We start from the raw sequence: 27335 nt of genomic DNA on the forward strand, positions 1-27335 counted from the left end.
ATCATTCCTACTATTATTATTAGCCCCTCAAGTTTGCTGATCCCAGCAAATAAGAGACCCCACACTCCAAGCTGATCTGGGGCTCTAGCAATGGAAGTGAAACCAGCCATCATTCTGTTGCCTGGTAGTGTTTAGCAGACTTTGCCCCAGACATCAGTGCTTGAAGTAAAGAACCTGCAAGGACCCTAGATATCAAACAAGCTGAAAAGGTTTCCCTTTTTAAAAAGTCTTTATTGACATCATCGTTTATTTACATTGTTGTTTATGAGTCACCTTTTTGTCCAAAAAGGACATCCCAAGGAACTTACAGTTTAAGAACTTTTAGCTTAGAAGCACCGCTGCTTTTAAAAAAAGAAAAAGAAATTCAGTCCATTAAGTGTTCTAAACCCAAGGACACTGGAAGATGTTACTAACCCAATCACAGTCAGAGCTTGACACCAAACCCATCTTTCGAACCGCACCCTAACCCACCATCTGTGGTCAGAAATTCTATGAAGCCCCTCTCTGCCAACTATTTCTCAAAACTGTTACAGGCGTTTACATACAAAGAACGTAAAACACCCACTCACAAAAATTGACAAATCGAGGCAGCTCATGACAAAGTCTTGCTCACTGGAATAATCCTTCTCACCCTTTGGGGAGAGTTGTGCTCTTGCTTGCAAAAATAGCAATTTAAAGCAATTAGGAAACGTTTTTAATTTTTCTCCTTTCTTCCCACAAAAGGTATGTTTCTTGCATACCATATTAGCGTATTGCCTTTTGCGCCAATGCTTTGCAGTTCAGTGAAAGCTGGACTGCAGGTCAGCTTTCCCCTTTCACAGCGCCACCAGCCCCATCTTTTCTGCCATGTATGCACTAGATGCTCTCAGAAAAGGAGGGGAGATTTCGGTTCCTGGTCCTCCCAGGCAACCCCACTGAGATTCGTCGGTGGTCAGGGAGTGAGCTTGAAAGGTAGCAGCTGGAGGTGGATCTTCTAAAGTTCAGAAGACAACAGAACACCATGTGCTGGTTCTAAGGAACTTCACCACGCTGTCTCTGTATCTGTGGATCTGGCAAGCAGGCAGCATAGCCCAGACCTTCACGAGGGCAAAACCCTTTCTGCTTCCATGGGTCGGGATGGGGTTGCAGAGATAGGTATAAAGTGCTGGTGGATACAAACAAGAGCAAGAAGTGTTATGCAATGAGACACGCATGGGCTAACCAGGAAAAAATATATGTTTCTCTGCACATTTGACCCAGAACAGACTGGAGGAGGGTGGCCAACTTTTAAACGCTACATCTCAAGTAAAACTTTAGGCTCTCAACCTGAGCTCAGGATCGAAAGGAGAATGAAAAGTCACAGAGCTCTGACCCACAATGCCAACTCCAGCATTTAAATTTATTATTATTATTAATTCAACCTACACAACTAAACCCAGAGGTCTCAGGCTGGTTCACAACAAGACTACAACATATAAAATCAAACCATAAGCAATAACTCAATAACACCCCCCCCCAAAAAAAGCCACATTCTTAAAGGGTGTTGGATGTCAATATGATCAACCAAAGGCCTGGTTAAAAAGAAACGATTTTGCCTGACGACTAAAGGTGTGTAATGAAGGCGCCAGGAGAACTTCCCTGGGGAGAGCATTCCATAGATGGGGAGCCACTGCAGAGAAGGCCCCGTTCTCATGTTGCCACCCTCCAGATCTCTCAAGGAGGCGGCACACGAAGGAGGGCCTCAGAATATGATCTCAGGATCCGGGTAGGTTCTTACGGAAAGAGGCAGTCCTTGAGGTATTGCGGCCCTGAGTCATTTAAGGCTTTATAGGTCAAAACCAGCACTTGGAAGTTCTAGTGGATTACTGGCATGATGGGGCTAATTCAGAGTTCATGCCATGAGCTCCTCTAAAAAATATAAGTATCAGTGCATTGATTTTGTGTTGCCACAGAGCAGCTTTGGCCATGCCTTTGCCATGCCAAGAGGTGGTTTGGAATTAAATGTGCTATGCATACAATAGTGCTTTGAAGAGAACATGTTTCTGTCAAAGGGAAGCTATTGGTAGGTGTCTACATCTGACCTGAAACAGGTTCTTCAAATTGCGCAACTGTATATATGGCATGCAACACATACACACACCCAACAGTAAATTCGCACCCAAGGAATGGACTACGTGAGCACCAAGGGGGAATATATTGAAAAGTTACTCAAAGGCTGCTGCTCCTTTGAAAAAGAAATGCAAAACAGTCGATCACAACCCGCCACTCAATTAATGGGCATGGGTTCACAGAGCGGAAGACTCCACATCACAGAGACTTGTTAAATGCTGTCCTCTGCCCAACCTCAAGGGTGAAAAGACAGGTGCAAACATCTCTGCACCACCAATTCCCTGCAAAAGACGTCAGGTGAAGTTCGCCTTCTTGTGCTGTCGCAGCTAGAAATACAGCCTCTTAAAAGGTAAAGGGACCCCTGACCATTATGTCTAGTCATGGCCGACTCTGTGGTTGCGGCGTTCATCTTGCTTTATTGGCCGAGGGAGCCAGTGTACAGCTTCCGGGTCATGTGGCCAGCATGACTAAGCCGCTTCTGGCAAACCAGAGCAGCGCACGGAAACGCCGTTTACCTTCCCGCCAGAGCAATACCTTTTTATCTACTTGCACTTTGACGTGCTTTCGAACTACTAGGTTGGCAGGAGCAGGGACCGAGCAACGGGAGCTCACCCCGTCACCGGGATTTGAACCGCCAACCTTCTGATCAGCAAGCCCTAGGCTCTGTGGTTTAACCCACAGCGCCACCCGTGTCCCGCTTACAGCCTCTTACGTGTGAATAAAAGAATGGCGAGGAGTCACCATTCATAATAAATAATAATAATATTTTTTTACTATTTATGCTGGGACACAGGTGGCGCTGTGCTGTAAACCACTGAGCCTTGGGCTTGCAGATCGGAAGGTTGGCGGTTCGAATCCCCGTAATGGGGTGAGCTCCTGTTGCTGGGTTCCAGCTCCTTCCAACCTAGAAGTTCGAAAGCATGTCAAAGTGCAAGTCCGGCGGGAAGGTAAACAATGTTTCCATGTGCTGCTCTGGTTTTGCCAGAAGCAGCTTGGTCATGCTTGTTACATGACCCGGAAAAACTGTCTGCGGACAAACATTGGCTCCCTCGGCCAGTAAAGCAAGATGAGCGCTGCAACTCCAGAGTCATTTGCGACTGGACTTAACTGTCAGGGGTCCTTTACTTTTTTACTTTTATTTATTCCCTACCCATCTGGCTAGGTTTCCCAGCCGGGCTCTGGAGACCTCCAGTCTGTTCACGGAGCTATAGGACACTTAAGCTCTTCACGGAACATATTCCGAGTCCTGGGAATGCTACCAATTGCTCCGGCCAAAGGCAAAGGACTGTTTTGCATGGGGCAGCTTGCTATGGCACGGCGTGCAGCCCATTGCCAAGCCGCAGTCTTCCAAACAATTCTGTCTAGTGAGAAGCAGTGCTTCCATTGTGCGGTGGCACCATTCGGAAACCGAGGAACAGCCAAGGTTTCGTGCCTATGTGCAGCAGAAGGTTGGGCAAACCGCTTGGTTCAAAAGCAACCTCGTTTACCCCTTGCTGAAGGGGACTGGAAGACAGCACACAGCTCTTTGCTTCATCAAGCTGAAGCACACTGAGAAGCTTACCATGGCATCCTGGACCTCCAGCATTTTGGCCACAGGCTCTTTGCATCGCTGCGCCGAGGGCTGCGTGACAGAGGCGAGGCGGGCGGTGTAGAAGGCACATTCATCATTTAGGCGTGCCTCGTGGAAGCGCATAGGTGCACTAAGGAGGTCATCCAAGCGCTGCTTGACTTGGTCTACTGGGGAAAAGACAGCAATGGCAAAGATATAATAAATAATAATATACATATATATTCATACATGCATGCCTACATACATACATACATACCCTGCCCATCTGGCAGGGTTTCCCCAGCCACTCTGGGCAGCTCCCAACAGAATATTAAAATCACGAAAAAATGTCACACATTAAGATATGGACAATTTTGTAATCAATGATTAATTGTAATTATTACTATAACACTTTTTAAAGTGTCCTAGCAGCAAATATTTATGGACTATGGCCAAATAGTTCTTAACACCTGAAGGACAGGGAAGACACACAATGAGAGCCAAGTGGAAAAGCAGGACATTTAAATTAATGTTATTATTTCAGATAGGATCCCTACCACACCAGTTTGTCATACAGGGGAACCTCGGTTTTCGAAAGTAATCCGTTCCGGAAGACTGTTCAACTTCCAAAACGTTCGAAAACCAAAAACTGAAAGCGGAAGCCTCAATACAATAGGGAAATTGTTCAAAATCCGGAACACTTACTTCCGGGTTTTCGGTGTTCGGGAGCCAAAACGTACGACAATGGAGGCATTCGGGAACTGAGGTTCCACTGTAAAAGGATATTATTATCACTTGCCTTAAAAAAAAATTAACATGAGAATCAAGTTAATCTATCAGGTCTTACCTGCACTATTTCCACAGGACGACATGAGCCCGAGCAAAGGCATGGAGGTACCACTGCTGCTGGATGCCGGGAGCTGGACCGAAGGCATCCGAGGGGTGGGGCAAACAGGTTGCTGGCTGGAGGTGGTGGCATGTGTTGTGCCAGGTTCAGGTGGCATAGCAACAGACCCTGGCGCCAGCTTGCAGAGGTGTGGTCCGGGAGACGGCACAGGGGTAATGAGGAGACCAGGCTTGGGAGCCTCCTGGGCAGGCGAGCAGTGATCCGACAACAGTTTGTGCAATTCCCCCAGCGCGGGGGCAATGTCGTGATTGATGCCGTAATTCACCTCCTGTTGCAAGAGCTGAGCAAGGAGCTTGATGCGCTGGAGGAAGAGAAGGACAAGGGCTGAAATGGGGCAGGTAACTCTAGCTCAGCCGCCCGATAGGCTACATCTTGTCTATGGTGGGACACCGTACCCGAGTCCCAGGTTGAAAGTAAACCAGACCTCCCAGAATGCCAAAAGCTACCCGAGGGTCACCAGGGACTGAGATGTTCCCCTGCAACCATGAAAGCTAAATAATCCCCCCCCCCAAAAAAAATGTATGAAAGGACAATTTGCGCAGAACTGGATGCTGTTTCCAATGATTCCAAGCTCTTGCAGTAATAATTATTATAATTTATTATTTATACCCCACCCATCTGGCTGGATTTCCCCAGATACTCTGAGCGGCCCCCAACCGAATATTAAAAACATGATAAAACATCAAACATAAAAAAACTTCCCAAAACAGGGATGCCTTCAGATGTCTTCTAAAAGTCAGATAGTTGCTTATTTCCTTGACATCAGATGTCTTCTAAAAGTCATTGACAGTTGTTCATTTATTTGACATTTGATGGGAGGGTATTCCACAGGGCGGGCGCCACTACTGAGAAAGCCCTCTGCCTGGTCCCCTGTAACCTCACTTCTCGCAGGGAGGGAACCGCCAAAAGGCCCTCGTAGAACACAGTGCTTCCATTACAGCAGACTATTCTGTTCCAACCGCTGCCTGCTTTTCCCTCTGCAATGCTCTCAGCTTCACCACCTACACCAACCTTGCCAGTACTACAGGTAAAGGCAGAATTAGAACTTCATCCTTTGATTTCTTTGAAAAAAGTTTATTTTCCATCTTTCTCCAACTGCCTCTCTGCAGTAAACTCAACCTCACAATCAAAGAAAATTCAGAAGTTTGAAATGTTTCAGAAAGCCACAAAAGAGAATGGTGTTAAAAGTAACCACCCCATCCTTTTCGTTCTCAGAATTTGCAAGCAGGGCCTGTTTAAAGGAATAGCTGAGTTATGTGCTAGGAGCCAGTTTCTACCTGGGAGAAAAATTAACAAAGATGCTTACCTGGAGTTTTCCCATTTCTGGGGTGATCACAGGAACAGCTGCCACCTTCTTTGCCGATGCTGCTATCTCATCCTTAAAGAGCCGCACAGCAATGCTTTCCTGTGAGAGAAGGAAAAAGTCATCTCTCCTCACTGGGTTCCACTTCCACCCCACCAAAGCTACCAACCATCGAGAGGGCAGGTAAGGACAAGGAAAAAGTGGGAAAGATGGCAGGATCCCAAACCCACCACTCCCTGCATGCCAGTACCAACAGGCATTCTGGCTATATTCTAGGAACCAATTCAGGAGTAGGCTAAAGTTTAGGGAGGAAAAAAACCTACAAAAAGATATCAAGCCGGGAAAATGACCATTGCATACTTGGGTTTAGCAAGTCTGCTGCTACTGGCAAATTAGGCAGCATGCATATAAAAATATACCCCATTTTACAAACATTCAAAGCCGTAGCCAAGAGATATGCCTTTGAGCACTTCATAAAAATGGGAAGAGGAAATAGAAGACCTTCCCCATAACACGTCCTCCATATCTTTACTATGGTGCCCTCCTAGAACCGCTGCTTGCAGTCTACAGATGTAATGCTGCAAACACCTTTTTTTAAAAAACTTACACAAAATTAGATCTGACAAATAATCCTCACAACCTATCTTACATGGGGAAGGGGGCAGAGTGCATGATCTGATTCAGGGTTTCCCAAACTTGGGTCTCCAGCTGCTTTGGGGCTACAATTCCTAACCGAAGTGTTCCGGTTTTCAAATGTTTTTCAGAAGCTGAACATCTAGTGCAGCTTTCATTTAAGTGCAGGAAGCTTCTGCATCCAATCTGAAGCCGTGTCTTTGTTTTTGAACGTTTTGGAAGTCAAACGGACTCCCAGCACAGATTAAGCTTGGCGCTTTTGTTTTTGCTATTTATTTTGTGTTTTTGTTTTTGAGGCTTTTTCAGTTGTTGTTTTTTTATGATTGTGTGGAACCCAGTTCAGCTACTAACTGATTGATTGTGTGACTGTAGAAATGGATAAAAGCGCCCCCCTCCAAACAATGACTATCATCCGTGCAGGTAAGAAAAAAAAGTAATTTTATTTTTTATCATTTATAATACTGTCTTATTTACTTTATAGTACAGTACATTGACTATTAGGGACACAGGTGGCGCTGCGGATTAAACCACAGAGCCTAGGACTTGCCAATCAGAAGGTCAGCGGTTCAAATCCCCACGACTGGGTGAGCTCCCGTTGCTCGGTCCCTGCTCCTGCCAACCTAGCAGTTCGAAAGCACGTCAAAGTGCAAGTAGATAAATAGGTACCGCTCCAGCGGGAAGGTAAACGGTATTTCTGTGCGCTGCTCTGGTTTGCCAGAAGCGGCTTAGTCCTGCTGGCCACATGACCCGGAAGCTGTACGCCGGCTCCCTCGGCCAATAAAGCGAGATGAGCGCCACAACCCCAGAGTCGGACACGACTGAACCTAATGGTCAGGGGTCCCTTTACCTTTTCCATTGATTATTGCTTGCATTTTATGGATCAATATTCTCGTTAGATAGTAAAATTCATGTTAAATTGCTGTTTTAGGGGTTGTTTTTAAAAGTCTGGAACAGATTAATCCATTTCGCATTACTTTCTATGGGAAAGTGCACCTTGGTTTTGGAACAGACAGATTAAATTTGAGAACTAAGAACTCAAACAACAGAAGCTGCCAGACTATAAAGATTTACGGATTGCTAAGAAACCACATACAAGGTGTTCTTAAGCAGGTGCTCGAGCATAACATATTAAGTGACCGGAATGCATCGGAGTAACATGAATACAAACAGCTGCTCCCATGGGAAAGGGCTCCAAGTTTTATCCACATGAATTTACCCATGCCACAGCAGTGTCATCCTCCTTGGAGTCCACAGAGTCCTTCAATGAGGTGATCTTGCTTGCTAAATTAACCTGGAAAAAGCAAAATGGACAGGGGTTTTTTTTGGGGTACCAACGGATTTCAAACCCTGCTACGTTTTTACAGCGAGCCTAGTCACACAGCCAGGAATTTCTTTCTAGTTCTACGACCAAGGAACCTTTAGGGGAAAGTAAGAGAAATCAAAATCCCGGGAGCATTTTTGTAAGTAACACACACCAAGTTACCACAATCCCAGCTGAGGCTCAAAGAGGGAATTTTTTTTACACAGTATAGCATACCTTCGACAGCAGCTCATTGCCGCGACTAACACTAAAATACATGTGTGCACACTTTTGCATTTAAAGAAAGAAGCAAAAATTCAAGTACATGGCAGATGAGTTTGCTGGTGGGTAAAAACGAGGGCAAAAATACAGCCTCCCTCTAGGATCCCCACCCTCCAGAAAATATAGAATAAAGGCTATACACACTCATGTATCACATGCTGCTGTGCTGCTGTGCTTGTGAGCCCACAGGAATCTGCCCGCCATAGCAAGATGCTGAATGAGTAAGAATGGATAACAACTTGCAACAACATTTTGCATGTTGAGTGACCCTATTCAGGATGCTGCATTTGATTTTCCCATTCCCCACCTGGTCTTCTACTTCAATCCCTGGTCAATCACTCATCATTCCACAGCCACTAAGCATGTTGTCTTTGTGGGGCTGTTCCACCAACTCTTTAGGTTTGTTTTTCCTTTTTGTATTTCTGCCAACGCTCCTTTAAACCTGCTAACACGTCTTTCTTGGCACCTATGCTGCTGTTTCGGCCATGTAACGACTGGCCCCCAGAAAACTTGTCAAGTATATACAGTGCCTATTCCACAACGGCAAGTCTTCTGACTTACCCAGGAATTGGTATGGTCAGTGGTAATGAGGGATCTTTAAGAAGTAAAAAAATCAAAGGACCTCTAGACGATTAAGTCCAGTCAAAGGCGACTATGGGGCTGCAGCGCTCATCTCGCTTTCAGGCCGAGGGAACCGGCGTTTGTCCACAGACAGCTTTCCAGGTCATGTGGCCAACATGACTAAACCGCTTCTGGCGCAAGGAGGACCGTGACAAGTGCCAGAGCGCACGGAAACACTGTTTACCTTCCCGCTGCAGTGGTACCTATTTATCTACTTGCACTGGTGTGCTTTCAAACTGCTAAGTTGGCAGAAGCTGGGAAAGAGCAACGGGAGCTCACCCTGTTACACAGATTCGAACTGCCGACCTTCTGATAGGCAAGCCCAAGAGGCTCAGTGGTTTAGACCACAGTGTTGCCCGCGTCTATCTTTAAGAGCATCCTACTTACTAAGGATTCCAATACCTGCTCACAGCAGTAGGAATGGGACATTTCAGAGGGTTTTTGGTAAAGGACTCTCAGATAGTTCATTATCTGAGCATTCAGTTCCTGCCCTCCTACTTGGTTTAGATTAAGCATTGGGCACCCACCTTCTTAGCTTTAATGCAGGAAGAAACAGGCGCCCGGTTCCGTATCCAGGGACTGCGGTGCTGGTCCAACATAAGAGAAAGTATTCAGAAGATGGAGCAATGGGAGTCACAGTGAACAGCAAGGCACATAACTTGAAAAAGGATGAAACTAACAACTGCATCATTCTGCCCGGACACTGAGGTCCAGCACCAAGGGCCTTCTGGCGGTTCCCTCGCTGCAAGAAGCCAGGTTACAGGGAACGAGGCAGTGGCGCCCACCCTGTGGAATGCCCTCCCACCAGATGTCAAAGAGAAAAATAACTACCAAACTTTTAGAAGACATCTGAAGGCAGCCCTGTTTAGGGAAGCTTTTAATCTTTAATAGGTTATTGTATTTAAGTGTTTTGTTGGAAGCCGCCCAGAGTGGCTGGGGAAACCTAGTCAGATGGGCGGGGTATAAATAATAATTTATTTATTTATTTATTTATTTTATTATTATTATTATTATTAAAGATGCTTAATGGTCGAGCATACACTCTTCATGCAGAAAGTCAATACATGCCATCTCTAGTTAAGAGGATCCCAAGGGGCAATGCCCCAGACCCCAGAGAGCCACTGCCAGGCACAATAGAGAACATGGGGCTAGGTGGCTCAGTGGGCTGACTCAGGATAAGGAAGTTCCCAGGTTCTTGCACCACTTTAAAACATTTCTTTCCCACTCTGCCTTTCCATTCATTTCCAACAATAAGATAATCACATCAGTTAAAAAGAAGAAGTGAGAAATGAAGTTCAGCTGATTAAGAGAAAAACAGAGAAACATGACAACTATTATTATTCACTACGAGCCTCTGCAAAATGGGCCAGACGGTCAAAACACATGAGAGTGGGTTGAGAGTCAAGCATTTCTGGGGAGCTTGCGCCGTAGCTAGTGGGCCACCACAGAAAAGGCCCTATTTCCCCAGTTGCCGCCTGCTTTACCTCCATAGCTAGTGGGCACCTAGAAAAGGGCTTCTCAAAATGATGTTACTGGCCAGACAGGTTCAAAAGGGCACAGGTAGGGCACCCTGGGTACAAGGCATATAGGGATTTATGTTTTCTGTGGGGGTTTTTAACCCAAACTGCCAGTTGTGTCTGAAATTACACAGGAAGCCAGCACAGATGTTTTTTTGGCATGGGTAATATATGTTGCCAGCAGCAGGGATGACGCACAGTCTGCTGGTTTCAGACTATTAAGCCCAAGACAATAAAGGATAGGGCTGGTAACTATTCTCTGGTCCCAACCCACCAGAGCTACATTTCCCTCCCATTTCACCCCAGCAGCGTCAACACAAATGGTGGTTTTCCAGGAGATGTCCATAGCTAGCTAGGAAGTGGATGCACACTTCTGGGCGAGACTTTTAGCGACAAAGCGGCAGGCAACCTCGCCAACCCTCAAGCACAAACCGAGGACTGCGGGGAAGGAATGGGAACCCTCCGAGCTAATCCATAGGGGGTGTGGTCAGCAGCTGAACATCTTCCGCCTGGTGTGGTGGCTAGCTGGGCTCCAGAAGCTTCCGATTTTTGCTGACCTGCAAAGTGGGACAAAAAAGGGGGGCGACCAGTTATATTATTTTATGATTTTCAGTTTAATACATTTCAATAATTTTACAATCATTTTAACATTTCAAAACTCAACTTCCTAGCCCCTCTTTCTGTGCTTCCTTAAATTTGTTTTTTCTATTTTCTGCATTTTCCAAATTAACTTAATTTACTCATTATTCATCTACTTTAAACGTATGCTCTTATAAAACTGTAGGTTATCACAATAATCCTGTCAATGTTTACAGCTTATTTGTAAATATTCAATAAGCCATTTCCATTCTTTCATAAAAAGTTTGTCGTCATGATTTCTTATTCTTCCAGTAAGTTTCGCCATTTCTGCATGTTCCATAAGTTTTTGTATCCGTTCTTCCTTTGCTGGGACTTCTGCTTCTTTCTATTTTGGGGCAAGTAACATTCTTGCCGCTGTAGTTGCATACATGAATAAATTTCTATATCGTTTGGGTAGTTCTATCCCGATAATTCCCAAAAGGAAGGCTTCTGGGGTTTTTTACAAACCTTATTTTAAACATCTTTTTCGATTCATTATATATCATTTCCCAGTAAGCTTTAGCCTAACTACAAGACCACAACATATGATAAAAAGAAACTTTAAAAAGATAAAAAGAACATAGAGCCAGTGTGGTGTAGTGGAGAGCCAGTGTGGTGTAGTGGTTAAGAGCGGTAGACTCGTAATCTGGTGAACTGGGTTTGCGTCTCCGCTCCTCCACATGCAGCTGCTGGGTGACCTTGGGCTAGTCACACTTCTTTGAAGTCTCTCAGCCCCACTCCCCTCACAGAGTGTTCGTTGTGGGGGAGGAAGGGAAAGGAGATTGTTAGCCGCTTTGAGACTCCTTCGGGTAGTGATAAAGCAGGATATCAAATCCAAATCCAAACTTCTTTCTCTTTACATTTCCAACACTTATTTGATTTTGATTTAGGAAAAATCAATGATAAGCCATGTGCTTTGATACCAGGAATTTGCAACTCCAAGCAGCCACGAGGAGGAGAAACACCCAAGCAACTCCTCTGTTAAGTATACCTTTAAGACGCTGTGTGGAACGGCAGGACACACGCCCAAACTTTTCCGTTGAGCGCACACTCGTGCAGGGCAATGGCAAACAGACACTTTCCCCCTAGAGGAAAAGAAACAATCAGTTTGCAGCTCTCAGCAGTGCAAGCCTTGCTCCCAGAAGGTCTCCCCCTACCCAGCTATCTCCCCAGGGTCACTCTGTACACAACTAAGAAAGTACTTTTGCAGGAAGACTGTGGGGAAACTGCATTGAGCAGACAAAGAATCCAGTAGCCAGCCGGTGGTGGACCAGTGTGCCCAACTGTTTTCATATCCATTTAGACTGGGGAGGGATCCTTTTTTAGCCTAAGGGTCACTTTATTATTATTATTATTAGTAGTAGTAGTAGTAGTAGTAGTAGTAGTAGTAGTATTAACCTTTGTGATTAACTTGCCTAAGATTCAGGACAAAGTGCCACGTTTCAGAAATCCACCCCCCCCCCCCGACAATTTCGCCTTTGAAATCCCGGTCATGTCCTGGGAAATCCAGACATATGGATTCGACTGGCCAGCTAAACCAAGTGAGGGTAGGGCCCAGGGCTCAGCAAACTTTTCAGCAGGGGGCCGGATCCACTGTCCCTCAGACCTTGTGGGGGGCCGGACTATATTTTTTTGGGGGGGGGGGATATTAACAAATTCCTATGCCCCACAAATAACCCAGGGATGCATTTTAAATAAGTAGACTCATGTAAAAACACGCTGATTCCCGGACCATCCGTGGGCCAGATTTAGAAGGCGATTAGGCCATATCCAGCCCCCGGGCTTTAGTTTGCCTACCCATGGGGTAGCCAATGGGTCTCAAACCCCCCCAGTGAGTTAGGGAGTTTCCCTCCATGCGAAGACAGGCTCTGGTGGATTGAGCAGATGAGACCAACAGCGGGCCCAACAGACAAGAAGGCAGTTTCTGCATGGGCTACAGAGGGAAGTGAGGGGTAGATGGGACTCATTAGCCTGGGAAGGTAGCCCATCTAGGAGAAGGAAAACTCTGATCCTAAAGCTCTACTGCCTTGCGGGATTTCCTGGGGAGAAAGCTAAGGAGTAAACCCTACACACAAATCCAGAGTGGAGTCCCTAAGACGGTTGGATGGCGCCTTGTACGCCTCCTTCTGGCAACTCCTGCAGCCCAGCTGGTGCCCGATGTATTGCTCTGCTTTCCTTTGGAGGTCTTGCCATCTGGGCAGCCCAGCACCTCCATGCACGCTGCCCAGGCTTGTGCCCCAGGGAGGTCGCTTCGGTTCTGCAAACACAGTGGCTTGACTTCACCCCCAGAGGCGCACTCTATTAACTCTTGAGAAAGACGGATGCCAACAACAGCAGCAAGGAACAGAGCAAGGTCCCACTTGTTGTATTCCAGAATGCCAATGGGCATCCTCAGCTGTTTCACACCAGACACCTTCCTTGGGATTGTTCCACCAACCCTCTGGAGATTGCAGCTGCCTCTTGCCACCTGAATGCCCACCTCGGAGCAAATCAGCACCCCAGGAAGTAGAGGAGTGTGAGAGGAAAGCACATGCTGCTGGGACAGTGGAAACTGGGACAGACACCTGGTGACAGGGAGGGCACTGCAGAAATCAGGACCTCCAATACTGTCCTCTGCTCACCCTAGTGCTCCGATCGGCAGTCGCCCTTAGGGCCGAATGGCTCACGCCGATGTTCAGCAGGATGCTAGCTTTGGCAGCCGGGTCGGGCACGAACCCGTCATCTGCAAATACAAGGGACAAAGTTGGCAAGCAGGCAAGCAGCCTCACCATTGGCTCCTGCTGTTCACATTCCAAAGGAAACCGAGAACAGCTCCCTGTGAAGCAGGTCACACAGCCTTTATAACCAGTTTGGTTTTGCTCTGTGTTATTCCCACTTGCATGCTTTGTTCTCAGCAAGACATGAGGATTTCATGAAGCAGCAATTCACGCACTGTACATGGAATGCCAACTGAAGGCAAGGAATACAGCTGAGACCATTATTATCAAAATGCACATGCAAGCTCTATCTTTCAGTTTTTGACTTTTATGCTAATTAGGGCTGGGTGATATATCAATATATCATCGAAAAGCAGTTTGAAGTCCATATTGTAATAGCCATTTCATCGTCTTTAATCTTCCAATATAACATGAATAGTGCTCTGTATGTATGTATGTATGTATGTGTGTGTGTGTGTGTGCGCACCATGCAAAAATCACAATGTGGGGAAAACTGAAGCCAGACGATGCTTCTCTTGATTCCTGCAGCCTCAGTTAATTCTGACGGCTCAGCAGTCCTCTTTCTCATTCAGGGGGCAGCGAATCACAAGAATGGGAAAAATCACAATGCAGGAAAAACCGCGAAGCCAGCCAATGCCTCTACATAGCTCCATCCTTATTTCAGACATTGTAATATATCAGTATATCTTGCTGGTGATATAACATGAAGTTGAAAACCAGGTATCACCCAGCCCTACCGTTTGCCTCCACATAGTTCCATTCTTATTTCATACGTCATGATGTATCGGTATATCGCAATGTTTAACTGGAGATATTTTGCAATGTTGGAAACCAGGATATCTCCCAGCCCTACTGCAAACGCTTGCCATCAAATTTTTATCTACACCGATAGTGGGCAAGAATGCAAGCCTGTTGGTGTGCTAAAAGGGGAGAGTGTGCTGGATTTTGGACAGTGCTGTGACGAACATAGTCTTACGCACGGCATAGGCACTTGAGAAGTGGCTCTGGCTGATGGCACAGTGCATGAATCAGCTGGGAATGACAGTGTGTATGGTTTTTTTTTTTACATTTTTTACATACAATGTTAGGTTAGGAAGAAAGAAAAAGGGGAGTGGGGAATGGTGAGTGGGGTGGGCTCGGGTGGCAATGCTTCTATTCTTCTACTTAGGTGTACGTGTGGGGTTTTGTGTCAGCGTCACTTGTGTGGGTTCTCTTGTATTTCTTTAGTGGTGAGAGAGGTTGGGTATGTATGTTTAAACACTAATTTGTCAAATGCATTACGTGTGCCAAGTTTGGAAAATAATCTATTACCCATATCATGTCTTGTGAAGCAAGGGTTCAAAGTACAGTGGTACCACGGGTTACATACGCTTCAGGTTACTGACTACGCTAACCCAGAAATAGTACCTTGGGAGGCCCCATTAGCTAAAGTGGTGCTTCAGGTTAAGAACAGTTTCAGGTTAAGAACGGACCTCCGGAACGAATTAAGTACTTAACCCGAGGTACCATTGTATCTTTCTCTGATTCAGGTTGCACAATAGGAGAAGGCAGGAAAAGTTGCTACAGCTTCACTGAAAAATGGCCGACTTGTGTTACAAGACCAACCAAGCTGTGAGAATGAGTCTGGGGCATGTGTGAAAGGTATCTAACAAATCTTTGCATAATGTATGCAAACACCCCTGTCTATGTGTCTGGATAGAAAAGAATGATGGTGCGGTCACTCACCTTTCCATGGTGTCCCTGGGATTTCCTTCCTCCCAGCTGAGTCGCTGTTTTAAGAGCAGACAGGAATGAAAGGTTACACAAGCCTCAAAACAGTCGACATATGTGGAACACCTGTCTGCTGGCACCCCCCTTTACAAGGACACAACAACTATCACACACACTCCATGGATGTATGCTGGGGTGCATTATTAGCAGAGGGTAAAGGCACGATTCGGAGAGGAACAAGTTGCAAACTTTTGCATTCTTCCCATACCTACTGATCAAGGATGAGAGACACTCTGTAACCTTGGCTGTAGACGTCAATCTGAAATGTGCAGACAAGGTGAGCATCTTCCCGAAAGAAGGTGGAGTACAGAAGAGTTGGAATGTAGGACTTTGCTGTGGAAGCGAGAAGGGAGATGGGGACCCTACCTACCACCACCACCCCGAGAAATACTGGGAAACCAAGGCAAGCAGAACAACAGAATTTTTTATTCGCCGTGCCTTGTGGCTTCACAATACCCTTGCGTTTCACAAATGACGCAAGCTGCCGCCCCAACTGAGCAGCCAGTTCTTTCCTCACCTTTGCGTTGCAATGGCCCCCTCCAGGTTCAGACCTTCTGCCTCGGGCCTGGGGGCAGAATCTCGGCACTTGCCCACTCCCAGGTTCTCCGTGGGTAGGCTTGGCTTCGCCACCTCCACCTTAAGCAGACGTCAAATAGAGTCAGAGGTGCAAGGCAAGCAGCGCCCAGGCACTATTCCGGAGGAAAGAGGCACAAAGGCAGGCAAGATAGCAATCACGCAACAGGGCTAGCCATACATACAGCGGCGTAGCTAGCTGCTTGGGCGCCCAGGGGGGCGTGGGCACCATGCACAGGGAGGAGGGAACCACTGTAGTGCAGCTGAGGGCGAGGCAGCAGGTGGACCCAAGCCCCCCACTGCCGTTTCGGGCAGTGCAGAGCCCATGTCACACCCAGCAAAGACGCGTGGCTCGGGCGCGGTAAGTGCTGCCCCCAGCAGTATGGAGTCCAGTTCACCTCCCCTCCTCCCCCCCGAGCTACGCCTCTGCATACAGAAACACATTGCCAGGTTAAAAGGGAAGCCTATCAGCTTGGGGTAGAGGGCCGTAGTTACAGATACAGCTGTCCACAGATCTTGCTGTCAATGCACACTAAAGGGTGGAGTTAAGGATGGCCCTCTAATAAAGTTTGTATGAAGGGCTGAACAATTATTTAAAAGTGCAAGAAGCACAAACAGCACCAGGGGTAATGTGTGTTCTTAGGTGTGCTAGCAAGCAGGACTGGATGCAGAAACAACTAGAACTACCACCTTTCAAAACATGCTGAAGTTTTCTTCCCCTTAATACCCTGGAGAAGGAGTTAAGTATTCTAAGCCGTTTGTGTGCAACACACACACACACACACACACACACACAGAGAGAGAGAGAGAGAGAGAGAGAGAGAGAGAGAGAGAGAGAGAGAGAGAGAGAGAGAGGCCCTCCCAGGAATATCCACTGAGAAAGTGCAATGATTCCTTCAAAATGCTGCTGCATCTGGAGCCATTTTGGAACAATAATTTTAGTGGAAATGCTCAGTACCCACTTTGGGCAGGACTTCCAGCAAGCAGGATTTAGGGGTTAAAAAAAAATAGTCTGGACGGCTGGTCAAGTTTGCATCCATTGCATTACACCCTGATCTCCCACCCTGCCTCACACGTAAGAGAACAAAATCCCAATTCTTGCTTGCCAGGGGCTCTTCCAACCACAAGCCTACACAGTGGTACCTCGGAAGTCGAACGGAATCCATCCCGGAAGTCCGTTCGACTTCCAAAACGTTCAGAAACCAAGGCGTGGCTTCCAATTGGCTGCAGGAAGCTCCTGCAGTCAATTGGAAGCATCGCAAGGTGTTTGTTAACCAAGGTACGACTGTATGCACTTATTGGCTAGCACAGCAGCTCCAAAGCAAACATCTTCAGAGGCACGTTCAACCTTTTTCACACCTTCCCCAATCCCAGCATTCCTTGCCAGGGTTGCCACCAGATTGTCAGAGAAAATGAAGAAAAGCATCAGTTACCTACCCGAGGCCCAGGGTTCTCAAATGTAGCCGACCGCATCTTAAGCTGCTGAGTGTTCGAGGACTGTGGCTGATTCACATCTGTTGCGGGACAAGAGAGTTGGGTGTTTTTTTAAGGAAACCAGAAAAAAAAAGTTTCATTTGTCATTTGAGAGCAATTTCTCTACACCCATAAGTGTTTGTTTTGAATATTTCAAAGTCCCACCAGATTGCAAACACAAGGAGCTGCATGAAGACTCTGCCTGACCGGACCCTGTTCTCCCAGGTGCCAAGAAAGAAACCCAACTTCAGTCGTACCTTTTGAAGTTGATCTGGAGATGTACGACATGCGAGGAAGATTCGCGGCAGGAGCCCCTGTGTATAACAATCCTCGACCAGTCTACAAGGAGAGAGAAATGGAAGTCCAGCATTTCCAAGTTACTGCAGTGCTAGGCCTGTTTCCCCACATTACAGTCACCAGGACTCCATACAATAGTTTCCATAGCTTTGAGAAAATGGCTAACTAGAGCAAGGCATGCATCTAGGCTGGATGGGCAGGCTCAGACCCAAGACAGAGTAAAATCAGGACAGAGTTATGCTTAATGGTTGTGTGACTTTAGCACCAGCATGGAACACCTTTCCCAATATGCAGACGGACTATTTTGTTCACAACCCTGTGGGCCAGCCTGTCAGTTCTCGCTATTTATAACTCTTCTGACAAAAAGTTGTTAAAGACGCCTTAAGAACAGGTTTCAACAAACATTTCGGCAAGCCTAAATGCCAGCACACAAAAATTAAACACAAGTGCACAACAGCACAGCACTGAAGCCAAAATCACAAAACGTAAGTCAGAATTGAATCCATACACAGACAAAGACAGACAGAAGCAGATGGTCAAGCAGAATTTCAGCTCTCCTTCATTGAAAGCTCCATCTCGTGAGCTATAAGAGCAGGGTCGGCATTTTAGCACCTAAGGCGAACCACGAAATGGTGCCCCCCTCCATGCCAGGAAGTAAGGGGTGGGAGAATATCTACATCAGGAATAAGGGGGAATATTAATCTACACTGGCATCTGCTGCCCCTGTCAGTGGCAGACCGGGCAAGTCTCAAACTTCAGCTGTGTGATGAAATTTCAGCCCTGTGAGACGCCAAAATTTGGCGATCCCACCTCTTACCCTCCATAGTTCAACATAGCGTGCTCCATCGTTCTAAATCATAGTTGTGGCGCCCTCTGCAGCACCCTCAAGGCTCCACACCCAATGTGACTGAACTGGTCATGCTCTCCTAAATCTGCCTTTCCCCTTGTGGATCCTGCTGCCTGAAGCAGTTGCCTCGCCTTGCCTTATGAGTGGGCTGGCCCTGTGGAAGATAAAGACCTCCCTAAGCTCAGAGCTCTTGCCCAGAGCAGCGGAGAGACCCTGTGGCCCAACTCAAGATATTGTTGAACTCCCAACTTCCACCAGCTCCTGGCAACCTGCCCCACTGGACAAGAATGAAGTTGAGGAGAGCCCAGCGGTATTTGGACAGCCACAATTTCTCCACCCCAGGCCTAGAGGTACAGACTACATACATGCTGGATAAATGCTCCATTCCAGTGCTCCCCAAACTTGGGTCTCCAGCTGTTTTTGGACTACAAATTCCATCATCTCTAGCTAGCAGGACCCGTGGTCAGGGATGATGGGACTTGTAGTCCAAAAACAGCTGGAGACCCAAGTTTGGGAAACCCTGATCTATTCCATTTCAACACAGCAGACAAGCACATGCCACACAAATGCACAACAGCACTGATGTATACGGTAGAGACTTACCCCAACGATGGTTGAGCATGCTCTATTCCCTCTTAAAGGAATTCGTCCGGCCAGGCTGGGCTTGTGGGCTACACTTACCATGTGGTTAGTCAGCCCTGTGTTGGACAGGATGCTGGCAAGAGCTGCTACATCTGGCACAAACTCAACTGTGCTCACTTCTGCAAGAAAAAAAAAATGTTTGGGGATCACAGCAGCAGCACAGAAAAGTAGATAAGTGTAATCGGTGGTGATGGGTAATCCAATGCAGTTGGTCAACCCACATACCTCAAAGCTGGTCTCTAAAGCTCTGAAATATTCTCCCAGCCCTGCATGGGATGTGTCCTCAAAATGGCAAGAGCCAACTCCCAGAATGATACCAGGATCCCCAATAGAGGATTTAAGTTTAAGATCATCCAGAGTATAGTCTGTCACAAGCAAACAGCATGGTACAGTGCAAGAGAAACTAGGTGTTTTTGCTTCTTCTTTTTTACAGACTAAAAAAATGGGTTAAAATAGGATAGAGATCATTGCAGGTTGAGAAACTGGTTTATATCTAAATAGCTGGAGCAAATGAACACAGGGAGCTATTAGAACCACCTTGCTGTTTATCCCCATTCATAGGTTGCCTGGTAAACGGCCCTGTTTGATTCCTCCATCAGATATCCCAACTTAAGAAACAAACCCTTTTTCCACTTGAGTAGTTTAATTTTAAAAAAAGGTAAAGGACCCCGGATGGTTAAGTCCAGTTAAAGGTGACCATGGAGTTGCGGTGCTCGTCGTACTTTTCAGGCCAAGGAAGCCGGTGTTTGTCCACAGACAGGTTTTCCGGGTCATGTGGCCAGCATGACTAAACCACTTCTGGCGCAACACTGTGATAGAAACCAGAGCGAACGGAAACGCTGTTTACCTTCCCGCCACAGTGGTACCTATTTATCTACTTGTACTGGTGTGCTTTCGAACTGCTAGGTTGGCAGGAGCTGGGACAGAGCAACAGGAGCCCTTTCCGTCGCAGGGAAGTTGCATTAATCCACTAGTTAAAACCCCAACATGCAATTTTGTTTTCCCTTCAAAGACATCGGGTCTTTCAAAACCAATAATGAGTCTTCTCAGCTGTGATCAGCCGCAGTTTAAGCACCCTGTTGCACTTTTACTTGTGTGTGTATTTCCAGGTTATCCTTGTAAGGAACTGAGCAAGGTGGCATATGCTTTTTGCAGTAAAACAGTGAATATGCAGAAAAGGCTGATAGCCACACAACCACCCTTTCTACCTTGAGATATTTATTTGGGCTACATTAGAATCAAGGGCTTTTCACAATGACTCTAAAGCAGCTTATCTTTACCAACAGTCATCAGAGGCAGGTTAGGTCAAGACCACCTAACAAGGATATAAAACAAGGTTTTCTGCATCGAGTGCTGTATTCCAGCTGGCCATTGTCCCCAGGCGGAGGTCAATTCGCCTCACTTACATTTTATGATTTAGCAAGCAGCAGAGCCCAAACAATCAGAGCTCAGCCAAGAACCCATCACCAATCGCAAAACATTGTTCACAATCATTCATCTCTGACAAAAACAAAAACGAAACAGCAGCAGCAGCACACTAGGAAGATCCTTTGCTATCGTGATCAATACCTTTGCCATTGGGCACGCGACCTTCATTCCTGTGACCCGATGTGCTCAGATGCATCTCTCCCAGGGGTTCTCTAGAAAGGATCTTGGGCATTAACCCAGATGCAGGTTCCACTGCAGCAGCATGAGGTACTAAACCAGAGTGAGGAACCTTGCTCATCTCGATCCCTTTCCTCCTCGCGTTGGACGGACATGCCTAGAGAGAAAAGGAGAGAGACAAGGATTCTACTCGTTCCAGTGCTATGTTCCAATCAAAAGGCTTGTCGCCATTCAGGAAAGGGCAATGAGGCCATTCTACTGTCAGAACAATAACTCCTGAGTCCCGGTGCTCAGCACTACCTTTGCTGGACAACCAGACCCCTAAGGTATACAGTGTTTCCCAAACTTGGGTCTCCAGCTGTTTTTGGATTACAGTTCCCATCATCCCCGACAACTGGTGCCACTAGCTAGGGATGATGGGAGTTGTAGTCCAAAAACAGCTGGAGACCCAAGTTTGGGGAACACTGATTTAGATAAAAGGCAAGAAAGGGGAGATGTGATAGATAGATAGGGTATGATTATGCACGCATTGAAAAAGTGGGTGGATAAAAGTTTTCCTCCCTACTAGAATTTGGAGGCATCTGATGGAAATGAACAATGGAAGATTCAGGACAGACAGAAGGAGGTACTTATTCCCTTCCACAAGAAGCAACGATGGCCCCCAACTTGGAGGGTTTTAAAAGAGCATCAGGCAAAATCAAGGAGGACAAAGCTATCAACGGCTACCTCCAATATCAAAGGCAGTACATCTCTGAATACTAGTGGCTGGGAATCACAGGTGGAGAGGGCACTATTGTGCTCATGTCCTACTTTCAGACTTCCCATAGGTATCTGGTTTGTTGCTTTGAGAACAGATCAGACCAGATGGGCCATTGGGCCTGATCCTGCAGGGCCGTTCTTATGGGAAATGCTGACAGCCCTCTGCACTAAGGCTGTACATCAAAAGTGTTTGGCAAGGAAAGTGCTCTAAAACAGCAAATGAGGATGCAAGGACTGATTTGACAGACTAAGCGGGGATAGGATCTAGAAATGGGAGATCAGCACAGGGCATTTCCGACTGCTGAAAATTCTACCCAGGTTGCTATTTGCAGCCTTCAGCAGCTACCACCCAAGCAGATTTCAAGCTTGTTCTGAAAACCTCGAGGGCTAGAAACCATTTCATTAAAAAGTGAATACCAGCACTGAAAGAGTGAGAGGCTGCAACAAGCAGGATGCAACACAGGTAATTTTCTCAAATCGGAGAGAGAAATACCTAGCCTAAGCCAAAGGCAGCTCCACCACACTCACCTGCTGAAGGTTATTCTGTGGCTGCTGCCAAGACTGCTTCACCTCTCGTGGGATTCTGTTTTTGCGCAGCACTGGGATCTTGCTGCTGCTCAGGGCACCTTCTCCTGCAGATGTCACAGGAAGGGACAAGACTTCTTGCAAGTTTTCCTTCCCAACTCGAGCCATTTAGAATTCCTGTGCTGATCCTACTGTCAAATCCTTTGTGGCAGTATTTGCACCTACAGGTAGGAGAGAAAAGGCTTTTGAAGCAAGGAAAGAGAGTGGGAGGCACAAGGAAGCCACCCATGGGGCAAGACTAATGCAAATAATACTATTTGTTCCCCACAACAAGTGCTTGGTTTGCTGTTTGTTACCTGGAGAGCACAGCAGGCTAACTGTGTGCCTTCAAAAGTGTACTGAAGAGCTTTAACACAACCAGGTACCCAAACTGGACTAAATAGCAAACCGTCCCTTCCTTTGCCAGCTGTCACCTGGCAAAATTCTTTTCAGCAGGCTGTTAATACAAGGTGTGACCAGGAGCTTTGGTGAATGGTCACAGAACTCAGACAGTGAGAAATATTCAAACATACAATCAGCATCAGAAACCCACGAAATGCTCACAGTTGTGTACGGAGGTGAAGCTGTAACTCAAAAGACAATGTATGAGTGGTTTAAGCATTTCCGTGAAGGGTGGCAAACCATTGAAGATGACCGTCCGTTTGGCAGACTGTCAACGAGCAGAACTGTGGCTAATGCCGACAGAGTTTGTGAGTTATTGATGTGGGATTGGTGTTTGTCCATCCAAATGATGGCGGAAGAATTGCACATTCCACAGGAAATTGTTACTGAGCTTACTGAGTTGTCCCACCCTCCATATTCTCCCGATCTGGCCTCACTGGATTTCTTTCTTTTTCCAAAACTGAAATCTGCACTGAAAGGGCACAGATTTTCCAACATGTCACACGTCCAAGCTGCTTTAACAAGGGAACAGAAAGAAGTATGAAAAGAGGACTTCTCCAAAAGTTTCCAACGGTTCTACCGATGTTGTCAATGGTGCATTGTATCATAGGAAACCTACTTTGAAGGCCTATAAGGTATATATGTTCAAATATTTCTTGCTGTCCGATTTCTGTGACTATTCACCGAACTTTCCGGTCACCTTGTAGAAAAGGGAAGGGAAACAGTGCAGGGTCACCAATTGTTGGCTCTGTTAAGCAGCCAGGCTCTCCGCTCAATCAGCTATCACCAGCCAGCAGTCATTCCATCAGGTTGCAATAGAGGAGGGAAGAAAAGGTTTGTTGGAACACTTCATTAGAACAGCTAAGAGACGGGCAACTTTGTATCCGAGCTTGCTTATTTCCTCCTCCCTCATGACCCATTTTACTTTCCTGCTATGACTTTTTTAGATTGCAAGCCCAAGGGCAGGTACTGGCATTTTTCTTCTTCTATTTTTTTAGTGATTTGCAAGCTAGTCTGGGAACCTTTCTTGGCTGAAGCACAGAATACAAATTCCTTCTTTAAATGAATAATTTAAATAAACTGCTGGCAAATTCCCTCTTGTTTGTGAATATTCTATAACAGCTGGTAAGGTCCAGGAAGCTTCACAGCTAGCAAACTAATATCCTTTAGTTAGCACATTAATGTACACCTAGAGACCCCAAACCAACGCTACAGGCCATTTTCAGAAGGCCATCCAAGAAGAGGAATGGGAGGCAAGGCAAGAGCTGGTCTTGTTCAGGGCCATGGCATCTTTTGTATAATAATTTATTATTAGATTCCAATTGCAATAACCCAATAAAAGCCTGATTGTCACAATACCAAATTATAATACAATCAATGATGCCAATTGTTCAGATGCCAAATTGTGTTATTTTGTTCCGCCCCCCGCATGCTAGAATGGACGGTTTGATCATTTACTTTAACTCTGCCTTCCAAAAACTGATCAGTTCCAATGACACACCAGTCAGAATAACGAACCCTTAATACCGCAACTGCAACTTTTTTTTTTAACGACTTCCATTGGCGTTTAACGCATCAAATAATTTACGGTCCTACAACAAGTGATGACGAAATTCAAACACTCTCTTTCCTTCTTCTCGCGTGCGGCTATTAGTCTAGAATAATTCTGCCTTTGACGTGACGGCGGGCGTCCGGGAAAATCCGGGCGCGTGGCAGCAGCTCCCCCCCCCGCTGGCCCCTTCAAACTCTTCGATACCGAAGAACCAAAGCTCGTCTCGGTGGCCGCCTACCGAATCCCGGAGCTCAGTAAAGGCTTCCATTCCTTCATTCCCTCAGCCCCCTTCCCTTGAACCCCGGACCCTCTTCTCTCGCGCAGCCCTCCTTCCTCTCCCCCCCCCCCGCCCACCTGCCTCCGGCCAACTCCTTTCCTTTCCTCCTTCTCCGCCGCCGCCTCCTTCTCCTCAGGCGAGGCCGTTGACGCGCAGCCATCCGCCTCTCCCGAATCAAGTTCATAAAGCAGCGGGACGAGCTGATTGGCCTCTTCGCTCCCTCACGTGGCCCGGCGGAAGGGGCGGGGCCGCAGGGAAAGAGCCGCGGGTGGGGCCGGAAGCGCCGGCTCGCCGAGCTTCAGGAGGAGGAGGAAGCGGAAGTTGCGTCAGGAGCGAGTTCCGGAAGGCCTCTCGTTCACACTCGTGCACCACGCGCGCCTCAATTCTCGAGTCAGGTACTGCGGTTTTCACGGGCGGGAGTGTTTCTGAGCATGTATAAGTTCGCTAGTAGTGGCAGGAGAAAGAGAGGGAGGTAGGGAGGAGCTACTTTGGGTTGTCCATGAAGAGTGCAGGATGGGAGCGGCCGCCGGGACCACGTAAGGCTGGTCTTGAAAGGCCTACACTGGCTCCCAGTATGTTTCCGAGCACAATTCAAACTGTTGGTGCTGACCTTTAAAGCCCTAAATGGCCTCGGTCCAGTATACCTGAAGGAGCGCCGAGGGCCTTTTGGCGGTTCCCTCACTGCGAGATGTGAGCTAATAGGGAACCAGGCAGAGGGCCTTCTGGGTAGTGGCACCCGCTGCCCTGTGGAACGCCCTACCACCAGATGTTAAGGAAATAAACAACTATCTGACGTTTAGAAGACATCTGAAGGCAGCCCTGTTTAGGGAAGTTTTTAATGTTTGATGTTATATCGTGTTTTTAATATTCTGTTGGGAGCCATCCAGAGTGGCTGGGGAAACCCAGCCAGATGGGCGGGGTAGAAATAATAAATTATTATTTTATTATTATTATACTCACTGGGTGACCTTGGTCATGTCCTGTCTTTCACAGATGTGAGGATAACATGCAGTGGGTGGGTGGGGAATCCCATCTGAATGCCATCCTGAGCTTAGTAGTGAAAGTGCCAGCTTTTCACATCCTATTTCTGAAAGGTGTCTCTGCCTTCCAAAATATATAAAAACTAAAAAAACATTAATCATTTAAAAAATTCCCTATACAGGGTTGCCTTCGGTCGTATAGTTACTTATCTCCTTGGCTTGGAGGTTGCATAACTCCCTACATGGGTATAACCAGGATTGGGGGGGGCAGAACCTCAGATTTGTTTTATGGTGATTTGTATTCATTTTTGCTGTTGGGGGGCAGGGGGACAGCTACGTGCATGATTCCATATCCTCCTAGCATTTCTCCAGTAGGGACGTCCTACATTACTCTCCAACATTTCTCAGATGAAAGTAGGGAAATCCTCAGGAAAAGCGGGACATTGCACTGTACTGTACAGTTCCTAGTTTGAAAAAACATGACAACACTCTAGAAGACTCAGCTACACAGCTGCAAATAAAACATTTTAAACGAGTTGTAAAGTGAAATATACAAATGAGACACTAGATAGCGACAGTGAGCCATGCAAAATTCAATGTCTTTTTCAAAACTTTTGTTTAAAAAGAATTTTGTCCTTTTTTTCTTTTCACGTTGGTAGCCTGAGACCGTTGTGGACGCCATGGCCAAAATCAAAGCCCGCGATTTACGAGGGAAGAAGAAGGAAGAGCTGTTGAAGCAGCTCGATGACCTCAAGGTGGAACTCTCTCAGCTGCGGGTGGCCAAGGTGACCGGTGGAGCAGCCTCCAAACTCTCAAAGATCTGGGTGGTTCGCAAATCCATTGCCAGAGTGCTGACCGTCATTAACCAGACCCAGAAGGAAAACCTCAGGAAGTTCTACAAAGGCAAGAAATACAAGCCTCTCGACTTGCGGCCTAAGAAGACACGTGCCATGCGGCGCAGGCTAAACAAGCATGAAGAGGGTATGAAGACCAAAAAGCAGCAGCGAAAAGAACGCCTGTACCCACCTCGGAAATACGCTGTGAAGGCATGAGCCCGAACTGCAGCATTCTGATCCTCTGGCCAGCATTTTCCTATTAAAGGTGTTTTGGCTGTTTAAAAAAAAATAAAAAAGCATTTTCACAGCGTTTTTTATATGTGTGTTGATTCCACCTATGTTATGTTTTGAATCGTGGTTGCAAATTTCATAGTGATAACTTTGTTCTCCCTTTTTTGAAAACTACTTTAACTTTCCAGGTAGCGTGGCAACGACAGGGAATGGAGGGTAACCATATTTTTTCTGTGTATAAGACGGGGTTTCCCCCCAAATTCTTAAAGATTAAAATTGGAGGTAGTCTTATACTCTGAATGTTGCAATTAAATATATAAATAAATTATTATTAATTTTTATTTATTATTTGTACCCCGCCCATCTGGCTGGGTTTCCCCAGCCACTCTGGGCAGCTTCCAACAGGACACTGAAATACAATAACCTATTAAACATTAAAAGATTCCCTAAACAGAGCTGCCTTCAGATGTCTTCTAAAAGTTTGATAGTTATTTTTCTCTTTGACATCTGGTGGGAGGGCGTTCCACAGGGCGGGCGCCACTACCGAGAAGGCCCTCCGCCTGGTTCCCTGTAACTTGGCTTCTCGCAGGGAGGGAACTGCCAGAAGGCCCTCGGCACTGGACCTCAGTGTCCGGGCAGAACGATGGAGGTGGAAATGCTCCTTCAGGTATGTGCCATACATGCCGCCATACATTGTCTGGCAGTTGCAGGTCCTTGCAGGGGAGGGGCAGAGCGCACTGTGGGGCCTCCGGAGTCTGCCTCCCCCCTCCCACTCAGGCACCCTACAGCTGGAGGGGAGGCAGCGCATGGGTGAGATGACTTCAATCCCCTTGGCCAACTGGAGTGGTTCACAGAGCCAACACGGAGCCGGGCAGCTGAGCGTGAACGAGGGTGTGGCCCCGGCGGCCGGGAACTGCAGAAGTCATTGATTTTTTCTGCTCCGCTCTCAAGCATCCAGGGGAGCGAACTGCACTCTGTCCCTTGGGCGTATG

General features: G+C 46.8%; 1 protein-coding gene and 1 pseudogene across 5 annotated transcripts; one reads left to right on the forward strand and one right to left on the reverse strand.

The window, feature by feature from the left end:
* Positions 1–210: 210 nt before the first annotated feature.
* Positions 211–24523, reverse strand: TROAP (trophinin associated protein). Of its 4 annotated transcripts, none has more exons than XM_081898653.1 (17): positions 24374–24523; positions 22030–22247; positions 20707–20899; positions 19099–19256; positions 17609–17690; positions 17316–17392; positions 15823–15941; positions 15261–15304; positions 13440–13540; positions 11810–11903; positions 10633–10757; positions 9211–9270; positions 7697–7771; positions 5851–5949; positions 4485–4845; positions 3650–3822; positions 211–1144 (listed from the first exon to the last, which is right to left on the reverse strand). In XM_081898653.1, the coding sequence occupies exons 2-17, from the start codon at positions 22192–22194 to the stop codon at positions 1079–1081; spliced, it is 1992 nt and encodes a 663-aa protein (XP_081754779.1). In that variant the 5' UTR covers positions 22195–22247; positions 24374–24523; the 3' UTR covers positions 211–1078. The 4 variants fall into 4 exon arrangements, with proteins under 4 accessions (XP_081754779.1, XP_081754777.1, XP_081754778.1 ...); XM_081898651.1 differs by having other exon boundaries at positions 3650–3825; XM_081898652.1 differs by having other exon boundaries at positions 3650–3825; positions 24378–24472.
* A 26-nt stretch (positions 24524–24549) lies between these two features.
* On the forward strand, positions 24550–26424 carry LOC309362984 (large ribosomal subunit protein uL29 pseudogene; annotated as a pseudogene). The gene is made up of 2 exons (XR_014173435.1): positions 24550–24691; positions 25936–26424. The product of XR_014173435.1 is annotated as a large ribosomal subunit protein uL29 pseudogene (transcript).
* Positions 26425–27335: the final 911 nt, after the last annotated feature.

The sequence above is a fragment of the Podarcis melisellensis genome (genome assembly GCF_964234715.1).
Source record: "Podarcis melisellensis genome assembly, chromosome: 2".
Lineage (NCBI taxonomy): Eukaryota > Metazoa > Chordata > Lepidosauria > Squamata > Lacertidae > Podarcis > Podarcis melisellensis.